Below are 14,068 nucleotides of genomic sequence, written 5' to 3' on the forward strand. Positions count from 1 at the left end.
TGTTTTCTCTTACTTTAAGGAGTTAAAATTTGTTTTCACCTTTTTAATGGAAATTTGAGATAACTGTAGATTTATATGCAGTTACAAGAAATAATCCCTGGAGAAGGGAATGGCAACCCATTTCAGTATTCTTGGAGTATTCTCCAGAATACTGGAGAATCTGGTATTCTCCAGAAGAGGCTGGGGGGCTACAGTCCATGGGGTCGCAGAGAGCTGGACATGACTTCTCACACACACACACACACACACACACACACACACACACTAGGGCTTCCCTGGTGGCTCACAGAGAGATTCTAGGTACACTTTACCTGGTTTCCTCAATGGTAGCATTCTGAGCAACTAGACTACAATATCATAACCGGGATACTGATACTGGCAAAAGCCACTGATTATATTTAGACACTCTTTTCCATTTTGTATTTCCTAAAATTTTCATTTATTCTTACAGTTTATTTACTTGGGCATGGAATACACTACTGTATTACTTCTCCACCTAGGAGCTAGTAATAATGAAAGTTACCATGTCCTCATAATTCATACCAAATGCTGTCCACGTGACATGCAGTGTTCTGGCCCACTAATGATAGCTAATAATAGTGACAGTCCAATTGCCTATTGTATATCCTGATAAAACTGGAACCTGGCATTCTTAATTCCACATCTCTTATTTGCAAAATGACAAACCATATAGGAAGCCTGACATATTTACTTGTTCGTGATTCCCCCAAGCAATAGGCTGCAGTATTCTTTGGTCTGTCTTGTCGTTCACTTAAATACTCACCATTGGTCTTCCATCTCTGGTCCTACTATTTTAGGAAATGACATTTTACAACTTATTGGTGGAGAGAAAGCAGATTTCCCCCACCCAGCACCTTCAGAAGCATATGCTGAATTCCTCTAACTTAAATTATGCTTTTTTATAGCTCTAGTTTATTTTTCCAGACACTTAAGTATTTTAAAATGTAAATTCTAGTTTAAATTATTCTCTGGTAGTCATGTAAGCTCAAAGTCAAGGACCTGTAATGCTGGCTTGGCTTCTAAGAGAACAAGGTATGTCAAGGAAAAATATAAATAAACCCAGACTCACAGCTTATGTGAGTCATATCAAATGACATGTAGCTAATGCACAGGTAAGTGATGAAATATCCTTTATCAATGGAACTGATCTACACTGATCATGAATACAGAAAAAAAAGTAGTTGATCTTCTGCTGTCACAAACCCAAATTGTGTATGGGCATCTATATTCACAATCCAGAAATGTCAAATTTCTAGTGGTGGGAAAAATGCAAAATTAACTAATTTGGGGATCATACTCTTTTGTTATTCATTTTTCGGTGATGTTATAATAAATGTGAAATAGCAAATGAAAGAGCCCAAAGAAAAATAAGTAACAATATAAGTAAGCCATGGAGTACATAAATCAGATTTTGGAGTAAATAAATCAGATTTTTATAATTCAATATTAGATGTATGAAAATATCAGATTTCTTAAATTATCAAGTTTTTTTCTTAGTATCTGATATATACACAATGTAACAACTAGTAATATCATTTATCTTTTAGGGTTTTTAAATGATCACAAATGAGCCCCATGTCATTAGCATGTACAGAGGGCATTCTTTGTGATGCTTCAAACTAACCACTCTTCCTGTGGAATGCGGTTCTATGGTTATTAATAATAATATTACTATATTTCTCCCATATCCATTAAGGATCTCAGTGACTAGGCAAGGTTTTGAATTTACTGATATTAGCATCATTTGAGTATTTTCATTTACTTCAGTAACATAAATAACAATAACATTCTAGAATTCTTGGGGAGACCAGAGCTTTAAAGGAATTAACCACAACACCATAGGTCCAACTATTTCATTGAAAATCTTTTGTGATACCCTTTACCAGATGTCTGTATGTTTAAACTGGCAGCATCAAGGGATATTCAGTCATTCAACAGATTGGTTGATGAGTCTTAATCCTTTCACTTGGGATAGCTGGAGCTTCATACAACTAACAGCTGACCCCTGGTAAATACACAGGGCAAGTAATAAAAGGAATTGATTTTTTTTTAAATTCTGAAATGGGAAAATCACACACACATACACACACACACACACATACTCACATTAAATCTGCCAAATAAAGTAATTTATAAACTCTCTTGTAATTCAAAGAAAAGTAACCCTTGAACAGTTCACAAATGGATGTCAGATTATAGAGCTGGATACACCGTTGCTATAGCAAACTGCTTATTTAGTGTTCTAAAGCAGCTACCCCGCATTATATGCTGCAGAGAGGTCTTTATTTCAACCACATTTAACTTTTTACAGAATATAATAACACCCTGCACATTTCACACAGTGCCTGGAGCACTGCTGATCTCTGCTTGCTTCTCTGAAAAAGCACTCAGTGGAAAAGGCTGAACGGCAGCCTGCGGGCTGGTATTCATCAGTTCTTTATTTTAGCAGTTTGAATCACCCATAATGATTTTGCACATTAGCAGCTAATCAAACAGTTTAGATAAGGCTGAAAAGAAATGCATTGCTGTATTCACACGCAAAAGAATTTAGAATAGAGAGAAAATAAACTTCTGTGCCATCAATCAGAATTAAGGGAAATGCAAAATAAATAAGAGCAACTGAAGACAGAAGTAAAATATAATATTGTAATTATATAAATTAAGAGGTTGGAGAAAGGACCACAGGTTTTCAAGTGAGAAAATAAAGGAAAACATACCTTCAATGTTAGGAAAGCAAAGACATACTATACGAAAACTAAAGACTTTAAATGGAATATAATTTAATACTATGTTTAAAACATTTACTTCTTATACACATTGCAAAAATTCCCTATGAGGAGGAAAAAGGGTGGGCAGACAAAGAACTCAGTATGACTACTTATGCCCTGATGGACCCAGCACTACAGACATCCCAAATAAGGATGAAAATATCGAAAAACTAGGTATCACAGCACCAGGCTCTGTTTGGTCAGTAAGGCCACTGGGAACGTTTTACTTAACAAAGGGACTTCTGTTACTCAAGAGAAGGAGGAAGATTTTAAAGCCTTCATTTTTTTGGACTAGGGAACAGAGGCACAGAACTCAAATGTCTCGATACAGGCCTCAAAGCTAGGAAACGGAAACCAAGTTTGAAACCCGGGTGTCCTGTTCACAAAAACATATGTTTTTTTCTTATTAGGATTAACCTCACTGGACTGGCAGAGTCTCCCCTCCAGTTATCAAATTTAATTTGTAGATGTAGAAGAGACAGGAAGAATAGTCACATAGCCAAGAAGAATCAGAGAAAGTGGCATAAAACGGAAAAACTGGCTTGAGTACAACAGGAAATGGCAATATAAGACAGAAGGGTAGACTATGGACAAACATTCTCTTTGTAAACTTACAATTTTCTCTTGGATGTGAAGATAATAAGTTCAGTTTTCCAGGTCTAATTAATTCTAAAGGTATGAAAGAATTTACAGATACAGAAGCAGAACCTTAAGCAGATATCTTAATTGAAACTTCAGGCAACTAGTGAGGCAAATCTTGAACTGATTTTTATACAACTTAGGAAGCAGATTTTTGAAAGAAAAAAAAAACTTGGCAAGATTCCATAAAACATTGTTGAGGAGATGGTTTCTGAATGAATTATCTGGGGGGTAAATGGGAGAAGATTCCCAGAAGCCCACATCTCTAAGGACAAAACTTGTTAAACCAAGCAGTCAACTATTCAAACTTTATAAACAATATGTATGAAGATATGAAAGGCAAATTCATCAAACAGACCTAATATCAGGCTGGAAGGGACAGCTCATTCTCTGGTTAATTAAGAAAAAAACAGTATCTATAAAAATGGAAGCAATGCTAAATCTAGCAAAGTGAAATATAATTGGAATAGAATGCTGAATTCAGTGTTCACTGTATAAATATGAATTTCCAGTAAAAACTTCTGCACAATTTTATGAAATATAGAGATATCAGTAGATTACACATTCAACACAAGGTAACAAGGTGATATGACTCTGAAGAAAAGTGAATGCCATCACTAATAGATATCTAGAACACACATCAAGGAAAGTTAACTGTGCTGCTCATCAGGTAATACATACATGAAGCACTGTGGCTACTTCTCAACCAAACACGTTAAAGGACTGAGAAACCAGAGTGCCTTCGGATAAAAATACCATGTTAGCATGAAGATTGGCTCAGGGCCTGTGGGATATTTAGTCTGGAGAAGATAAGACTTTCTTCAAATATTCAAATAACTGACAGGAATAAATGGAAGTGAATTTACTCTGCATTTGGCTGTCATGAAGGTGAAGTTATAGGACATAGATTGGAGGTTAACATGATGAAGAACCGAATGACATCTAGGTGAGTCCCATAACCGGGAAGTATATCTCACTCTAGGGAATTTCTTGCCTCTGAAAGAGTTCGAGCACCAGATGACGGTGGAAGATTTTGCCTGGAGACGTCCTGGCAGGAGCCTGGAGCTGCGCCCTCTGGTGGGCCTCTGCTACCCTGGGTGCCCAGTGTCTACTGCCCCATTTTGTGCCAATGAAACCTGTTTTTCTTGAGTTGACCCAACATTCTAAGCCTCACTCTCAGTCCACTTGCTTTTTTTTTTAATTTATTTTTTTTAATTAAAGGATAATTATTTTACAGTATTTTGTTGTTTTTCTGCCAAACCCCCACTTACTTTTGATAATATCAAGTCTACTCTCACATTACAGAGATAAAACAAAAAGCTTAGGCTAAGCCAAAGAGTGGATTTCATTCCTTTGCCCCCAGTGACTGGTTCAGGATGAAAGAAACATGTTCTGCTAACTACCTAAAGTCAGGTAGGGGAACACTAAATGACTCAATTTAAGGATTTCTTGTTGATCTATCAAGGACATGGATGGTATTCTGAAGTTGCAAACAGGGAGGAAGATAATCTGAGCCTAAGAATGGAACTAGCCAGGAGAAGATGTGTTACATAGACCCTGGTGCTATCATCTGAGCTACCATACCCTGAAAGTTTTTATTTATACAAACTAATAAATTTCTTCTTTTTCTAAGCTAGTATGCATTGGGTTTTCTCCTTCATTGGTTACAGATGGAATCCCAAGTGATACAACTTTCAAAATCCCTTCCAACTCCATGTGAAGAGTGACAAATGGTATAATAGAAACACCTTCTAGTGCCTAAAAATAAGGGATAAAACCCATGATTTACTGAAGAGGGTATGGGACATGAGGCCTGCAGAAGAGAACCTCAACCATAGCTGAGATAAATAAAAGAGAGGCCAGGAAGCAAGCCTCTGACCATGGTGGTGATTTTAAGATAGACACCCAGGAACAAAGGTTACTGAGGCAGGAGCTACCCAGCTCCTGCTGGGAGGCATTTAAACTTTAAAAAGCCCTAGTTGTCATGCTGCCCTAACATTAGGGCAGAAAAGAGGCTCTTTAAAGTTTCATTATACCCTGAAATTTCCTTTCAGCTAGAAGTCTCTTACAGAAGCCATGGGCTTACCCGATGGCTCAGACAGTAAACAATCCTCCTGCAATGCAGGAGACTAGGGTTCGATCCCTGGGTTGGGAAGATCCTCTGGAGAAGGGAATAGCAACTCATTCTAGTATTCTTGCCTGGAGAATCCCATGAACAGAGGAGCCTGGTTGGCTACAATTCACAAGGTTGCAAAGAGTTGCATATGACTGAGTTATTAGCACACCTACATAAAGCAGCTATACTGAAGTAAGGGACTGACAAGGAGGAAAACAGAAATCAAATTGAGAAAGGGGCTAACAGTGTACTGTTATTATTCTTGTTGCCATGCTTATTTAGCATAATTAAGTAGAAGAGTAAGGGCTGATCAAGGCTGTTGGGCAGGCAAGACGAGAACACTACTCATAAAGAGAACTGAAGGTGAAAGCTGCGCAGTCGTGTCTGACTCTTTGTGACCCATGAAGTCCATGGAATTCTCCAGGCCAGAACACTGGAGTGGGTAGCCGTTCCCTTCTCCAGGAGATCTTCCCCACCCAGGGATCGAACCCAGGTCTCCCACACTGCAGGCGGATTCTTTATCAGCTGAGCCACCAGAGAAGCAAAGAGAATTGATGTGATATCAAAAAAGCTTTGAGTATGGAGAATTAATTAGGGATTATTACTAAATAATAATAACTCCTTCTTCTAGAGGAGGGAATGGCAAACCACCCCAGTATACTTGCCGTGAGAACCTCATGAACTGTATAAAAGGCCAAAAAGATATGACACCAAAAGATGAGTCCCACAGGTCTGAAGGTATCCAATATGCTACTGGGGAAGAGTGGAGGAGAATTACCAATAGCCCCAGAATGAATGAAGCAGCTGGGCCGAACTGGATATGATGCTTAGTTGTGGCTGTGTCCAGTGATGAAAGTAAAATTCGATGGTACAAAAAACAGGACTGTATAGGAACTAGAATGTTAGGTCCATGAATCAAGGAAAAGACATGGTCAAGCAGGAAATGGTAAGAATCAACATAGACATCCTAGGTATCAGTGAACTAAAATGGACAGGAATGGGCGAAAATAATGCAGATGACCACTGATCATCGAAAAAGCAAGAGAGTTCCAGAAAAACATCTACTTCTGCTTTATTTACTACGCCAAAGCCTTTGACTGTGTGGATTACAACAAACTGTGGAAAATTCTTAAAGAAATGGGAATACCAGACCACCTAACCTGCCTCTTGAGAAATCTGTATGCAGATCAGGAAGAAACAAGTTAGAACTGGACATGGAACAACAGACTGGTTCCAAATCAGGAAAGGAGTATGTCAAGGCTGTATATTGTCACCCTGCTTATTTATTGAAGAGTACATCATGAGAAATGCTGGGCTGGATGAAGCACAAGCTGGAATCAAGATTGCTGGGAGAAATATCAATAACCTCAGATATGCAGATGACACCACCCTTATGGCAGAAAGCAAAGAAGAACTAAAGAGCCTCTTGATGAAGTTGAAAGAAGAGAGTGAAAAAGTTGGCTTAAAACTCAACATTCAGAAAACTATGATCATGGCATCTGGTCCCATCACTTCATGGCAAATAGATGGGGAAACAGTGGAAAAAGTGACAGACTTTATTTTTGGGGGCTCCAAAATCACTGCAGATGGTGACTGCAGCCATGAAATTAAAAGACGCTTCCTCCTTGGAAGAAAAGTTATGGCCACCCTAGACAGCATATTCAAAAGCAGAGACATTACTTTGCCAACAAAGGTCCATCTACTCAAGGCTATCGTTTCTTCAGTAGTCATGTATGGATGTGAGAGGTGGGCTATAAAGAAAGCTGAGTGCCAAAGAATTGATCCTTTTGAACTGTGGTGTTGGAGAAGACTCGAGAGTCCCTTGGACTGCAAGGAGATCCAAACAGTCAATCCTAAAGGAAATCAGTCCTGAATATTCATTGGAAGGACTGATACTGAAGCTGAAACTCCAATACTTTGGTCACTTGATGCGAACAACTGGCTCATTTGAAAAGACCCTGACACTGGGAAAGACTAAAGGCAGGAGGAGAAGGGGACGACAGAGGATGAGATGGTTGGATGGCATCAGTGACTCAATGTACATGAGTCTGAGTAAACTCTGGGAGTTGGTGATAGACAGGGAGGCCTGGTGTGCTGCAGTCCATGGAGTTGCAAAGAGCTGGACATGACTGAACTGATTATATCTACTACTGTGGGCAAGAATCCCTTACAAGAAATATAGAAGCCCTCATAATCAACAAAAGTGTCTGAAATATAATACATGGGTGCACCCTCAAAAATAACAGAATGATCTTGTTTCATTTCCAAGGCAAACCGTCAACATCACAGTAATCCAAGTCTATGCCCCAACTGTTAATGCTGAAGAAGCTAAAGTTGAGTGGTTCTTTGAAGACCCAGAAGACCTTCTAGAACTAATACCTAAAAAAGATGTTATATTCATCATTGGGGATTGGAAGGCAAAAGTAGGAAGTTAAGATATACCCGGAGTAACAGGCAAGTTTGGCCTGGGAGTACAAAATGAAGCAGGGCAAAGGGTAACTGAATTCTGCCAAGAGAATGCACTAGTCATAGCAAATACTCTTTTTCAACAACATAAGAGATGACTTTACACATGGACATCACCAAATGACCAATACCGAAATCAAACTGATTGCATTCTCGGTAGCCGAAGACGGAGAAGCTGTATACAATCAGCAATAACAAGACCTGGAGCTGACTGTGGCTCAGATAATCACCTTCTCATAGCAAAATTCAGGCTTAAACTAAAGAATACTGGGAAAAACACCAGGCCAGCCAGTATGACTTAAATCCCGTATGAATTTGCAGTGGAGGTGACAAAGATTCAAGAGACCAGATTTAGATAACAGTGTGCCTGAAGAACTGTGGACGGAGGTCTGTAGTATTGTACAGGAGGTGGCGAACAAAACCAGCCCGAATAAAAGGAAAAACAAGAAGGCAGGGTGGTTATCTGAGGAGGCTTTACAAATAGTGGAAGAACAAAGGGAAGCAAAAAGCAAGGGGGAGAGGGAAAGGTAACCCAATTAAATGCAGAGTTTCAAAGGATATCTGTAAGAGACAATAAGGCCTTCTTCAACGAACAGTGTTTAACAATCGAAGAGCATGTCAAGGCTGTATACTGTTACCCTGCTTATTTATCTTCTATGCAGAGTGCATCATGTGAAATGCTGGACTGGATGAAGCCAAGCTGGTATCAAGATTGCCAGGAGAAATATCAATAACCGCAGATATGGAGATGACACCACCCTAATGGCAGAAAGCAAAGAAGAACTAAAGAGCCTCTTGATGAAAGTGAAAGAGGAGAGTGAAAAAGTTGGCTTAAAGCTCAACATTCAGAAAACCAAGATCATGGCATCTGGTCTCATCACTTCATGGTGAATCGATGGGGAAACAATGGAAACAGTGACAGACTTTATTTTGGGGGGCTCTAAAATCACTGCAGATGGTGACTGCAGCCATGAAATTAAAAGACGCTTACTCCTTGGAAGATAAGCTATGACCAAACTAGACAGCATATTAAAAAAGCAGAGACATTACTTGGCCAACAAAGATCCGTCTGTCTAGTCAAGGCTATGGTTTTTCCAGTGGTCATGGATGGATGTGAGAGGTGGACTATAAAGAAAGCTGAGCACCAAAGAATTGATGCTTTTGAACTGTGGTGTTGGAGAAGACTCTTCTGTGTCCCCTGGACTGCAAGGAGATCCAATCAGTCCATCCTAAAGGAGATCAGTCCTGAATGTTCATTGGAAGGACTGATACTGAAGCTGAAACTCCAATACTTTGGCCACCTGATGCAAAGAACTGACTCATTTGTAAAGACCCTGATGCTGGGAAAGACTAAAGGCAGGAGGAGAAGGGGATGACAGAGGATGAGATGGTTGGATGGCACCAACGACTCAATGGACATGAGTTTCAGTAAGCTCCAGGAGTTGGTGACAGATGGGGAGGCCTGGCGTGCTGCAGTCCATGGGGTCACAAAGAGTCGGACATGACTGAGCGACTGGACTGACTGACTGACTGACTGACCTTATGGAACTTACGGTTTTGTGCACATGAGAAGACTCAGGATGGGATTCTGAGGAACATTAATACAGAATTTCTCATCTTTGAAAACAAACCGTGGTAGCAATAAGAATGCAATTTCCTCCCCACATTTCCATTTCCATTGTCTCTCATCAGCACATAAGAAATTCCTCAGGGAAGTGCTGTCTTTTTCTTTGTACAGTCTTTGGATATTCAATGAGTGAGAAGAAAATTACTTTGCCCATTTTACATAATTCACTTGTACATACAGGAAGGATGGTCATGCACAACTGTTCAACGAGCAGGATCAGCACATCCGAATCTATTTACCTACAAAACTACTAGCAGAGTAATCCACTTCTAAATCTCTTTGTGAGTAATAAAGCAGACAGGGTTTAAAGCAGAGATCAGAGTGCCCAAAGAGAATTTCCATGGGTGGCAAAGGCTGCTAGAGGCCAACAGGAAATACAAGAGAGGCAAAAGGAGAGGGATGACAAATATCCTTACACCTGAACGATAAAGACGAGGGAGAAAGAAGAACCAGACTTAATGGTGTAAATTAGCACCCCTGCTCTGAAGTCTTAAATTTTTAACAAGACCGCTTTGTCAGAGCCATTCATCAGGGTGAACGCACCAGGGCTTTGGCGATGGACCTGGAATCTATTTACCCACGATACTGGCAGGTTATCTAGATGAAAGCATGAAGCCAGAAAATTCAGGTCTTCTGCTGGGACTGCCATGTATGTCCCAGAAAATGTTCTTATGTGGCTCTTGTTTCAGTCTTGGGTCATTTACCCCAGGCTGGCCTGTATTGATCCCTTTTTTCCCCCTATTAAACTATTCCAGCCTCTGCTGTTTACTTGGAATGAATATCACATTAAAATGGAAAATTGGACTTCGTCCAATTTAGCTTTAGCCAGCTGAAACAGTATCAGTGGAAGAAAATGGTGCTGTAATTTTCTCGTCTGATAAATGTGGCTAGAAATCCATGCAGAAAATATAGTAATATTCATTAAAATGAAGAATATGCTAGAGTGAATAGTAACAGTTTGCTTTTGAAAGCACTTGTTAAAATATCATTAGATGCTCAATAATGACTAAGATGATGTAACAGAGATGTAGAAACAGGGATGCTGAGCTTGATGGCTTTGAACTCTGAAGTGATCTCTTTCTTAGATTCCATTCTCAAGTGTGACAATTACAAAGGATAATTAAACAGTATCAAAGCTATCAATCTACTCTGAAATGCTGACTGAATTTCATCTTCAGCTGCACCAAGAAAACTACACGCACGTGTATGTGACAGTGCAGGTTTAGCCTAAGTTTAATCAGCATCTCTGAAAATGGAGGGAAAAAACAGTTGAACTGTATGTGTGGCTCCTCAGCTTTCCAAATGAAACCCGTTAGCCATACACTTGAAAGAAGAAGAAGATTCATTACAGTAAACTCACAAGACATTTAAAAATTCACCTTTATATGAAAATGTGTGATAAAATAGATGAATAAATGGATATTCAATACTTAGGAGAATTAAGATAAACTGATAAACTTTGGAGCCAGCTTTGAAAAATACAATCCTGTAAACGTGTTCACAATCCTCTAAAAGGAAGCAAGTAGGACAAAGTGGGTAAGTGGGCCAACTCTGAGTCAGACGGACAGCAACTGAAGCCTCACTTTGCTGGGCTAACTGTGAGACATGGGGCAAAACACTTATCTTCTCTTGATTTCTTCACCTGTAAAATGTGAATCATGATGATACCAACCATGCCTAACTGCTGGGAGTTAATTCATGCAAACATTTAGAACAGTAACAGAGGCACAGCAAACAACTCAATAAATGTTAGACATGTTTTAAACCAAAAATCCCTATAAGATGATACTGGAAGACAGAATAAAAGGTTGGAAAGAGAAACTCCAAGGGAAAAACAGGAGCATGAGTCTCAGTGTTATTAAGTCTCCAGGACTCACGAAAAGAGCGCATTTGTGTAATAGAAATGACCCACAGGAACATGAGGACAAGGTACTATTTCTATACATATGGTGGCCACGCAGCTCCAACCACAGAATTCCCTAGGAGGCACTGTTATCACTGCCACGGAGCAGCCTCAGGGAAAGCGAGAGTCCAGTGGCCTCAAGACAGTTCAATACCCAGAGACAGGGAGATAAGGAAGTGCTTTGCTGCAGTCAACCAGTAACTTTTCTGAGTTGATCATTTATCATGATGCACTTCTTCTTAAGTCTTGAAATGCCTCAGCCACATACTGTCCTAATTTCTTTAATATTTCTCTCCTTAGGAGTGTGGAGGTGGCTTCAAGGAGGCAAGAGCAAAACGCTAAGTAGGCAGAAAGTGAAATTGAAGTCGCTTAGTCATCTTCGACTCTTTGCGACCCCATGGACTATAGCCTACCAGGCCCCACTGTCCATGGGATTTTCCAGGCAAGAGTACTAGAGTGGGTTGCCATTTCCTTCTCCAGGGGATCTTCCCAACCCAGCGATGGAACTCGGGTCTCCTGCATTGCAGACAGACGCTTTACCATCTGAAGCAGCAGGGAAGTAGGCAGAATCACAGACTTCTTGCCCTCCTTCTGTAAACTAGCTTGTGAAACTATCTTAATCGTTTTCAAATGCACAAGACCTCCTCTTTCCTGTGTATCACAGTCATATATTAAAAGAACACATCACGTTCACAAACATCATGTTCAAAAAGAACCTTCTCTCACCATTATTCTTAGTTTAACGGAAACCGACACATGCTGTTTTTAATTTCATTTACTTCTTGAAGGAAAAATGATTACTTACTTTCCATCCCAGACGTGGTCACCTCGGTGGAAAATCACAAGATTATTCTGAGGGTCCACAGCCACCCCAGAAACCTGGCCTGGTAATAAGTATACCCCAGGCCAATCCAGTGCCTCTTCTACATGGAAATCTAAAAGAGAAACCCATACATTTAGTGTAAGAAAGAGTTGGTGTAACTCCACAAAGATTCACAACGATTGTAAGAAGTTCATGCAGTTATGTCACTAGATGCAAAAAACAAACAAACAAACAAATACAAGCGTGCTCTACATAACATATACCACATGCACATGCCAAAGTGTAGCCTCCTGGGCGATGAACAGATAAGTGACTGTGAACCTGTTTGGGGACTAAATGCTCTTTTCCTATTGATAAGATGCCTTATAAAACCAGCTTATTAAGGAGCAAATTTGAGACTACCTTCTTCAAGATTCTTACTTTAAACTAGTATCTTTGGAAAATATGGTAATACGGAAAATATCATTTTAACACAAAGCCTTTAAATGAACAGCATTCTTGGGCAATAAGCCTGTGTGTGTGTGCGCGCAGCTGTCTCTCTCTCTTATCTAACTTCTGTGTAAACTGTGGGTGTTCAATATATATTAGACCTTATAAGAAACCATCTTTGATAATCCCTTGTACAGGACCTATGTAAGATACCAGTTTCATTTCGCCCAGCCTCTGTGTTCCTATAACAATGGGAATGCAGAGATACTTTTTCACGGTTTATATTTCAGTGTTTCCTAACATGAGAAAGGAAAAAGTAACATACTCTATGACTGAACGATTTACCAATTACTCTCACTTCTGTTCAGAATGCATTTATACTTAAGAGAATATCTGAGTTCAATTGTGCTAATCCCTTTTATAAAAATGCTCATGAGTAAAGAGGTATGAGGTACAGAGGAGCTCTACTAACAGGATAGAAAGTTAAGAAGATACTGTGAAATCCTCTGTATCAATGGCAACATTTCCTTCTCTCTGAAATGCTTCAGGAGAGATGCTGAGAAGTAAAAAAGCCACTTGAGTCCCTTTCTCCTGCCCGTACACTGGAGGATATGGCAACATGCAGTGATTCTCAAAGATGAACATTCAAGATCGGAGGAAGAAAGGGACACCCAGGGCTCGTACAATCAGCTTCTGAAAACTTGAGAGGATGCCACTGTGAGACTAAACACTTCAAAGTAATTCTCTTAACTATAGGAAAAGGAAATAGTACCTTTCCACTCCAAATGTTCTTACCTTTGTAGGTTTAACTTTTTTAAATAAAAATTAACAAAAATATATCACAATCAATATGATGACTAGAACAGTTTTGCCTATAACCTTTGGTGATACATTCTTCAACAAATAACCCCTAAGTGTACTGTCTATGTAAGGTATTATGCTAGATTCTGGGAACACAAATACAACATGGTGTGGAGCCTGCAGGGTCTCATAGGATAAAATGCAGGCAAAAAAAAAAACAGAAAGCAAATACATATGACACAGTGTGGTGCAGGAATACGGGAAAGGGCCCATCATCTTTTCTGAGGCCTGGCTGGGAGAGGGTAGGGATTCTCACTTAAAGGTTTATCAAATTCAGAAGCGGGTAGTCAGAAAGATGAAAAGTGAGGATGTTTATAACCGCAGAATGTGTTTCGCGATCTTTAAGTAATCTGTATGTCTTTAAAGACGTCTGTGTATGTCAGGTGGGGTATGGAAGTGAGATGCAGGATTAAAC

At 39.6% G+C, this 14,068-nt stretch overlaps 1 protein-coding gene across 13 annotated transcripts in view; it reads right to left on the reverse strand.

The window, feature by feature from the left end:
* The window catches only part of PAM (peptidylglycine alpha-amidating monooxygenase), a 321,951-nt gene that overhangs the window by 33,473 nt on the left and 274,410 nt on the right, over positions 1-14,068 (reverse strand). For all 13 annotated transcript variants that reach the window (XM_040239733.1, XM_040239742.1, XM_040239741.1 and 10 more), the window contains one exon: positions 12,346-12,475. In XM_040239733.1, coding sequence (XP_040095667.1) covers positions 12,346-12,475 — 130 coding nt within the window. The remainder of the gene's footprint in view (positions 1-12,345; positions 12,476-14,068) is intronic.

This window comes from Oryx dammah, unplaced genomic scaffold, assembly GCF_014754425.2.
Source record: "Oryx dammah isolate SB20612 unplaced genomic scaffold, SCBI_Odam_1.1 HiC_scaffold_5, whole genome shotgun sequence".
Lineage (NCBI taxonomy): Eukaryota > Metazoa > Chordata > Mammalia > Artiodactyla > Bovidae > Oryx > Oryx dammah.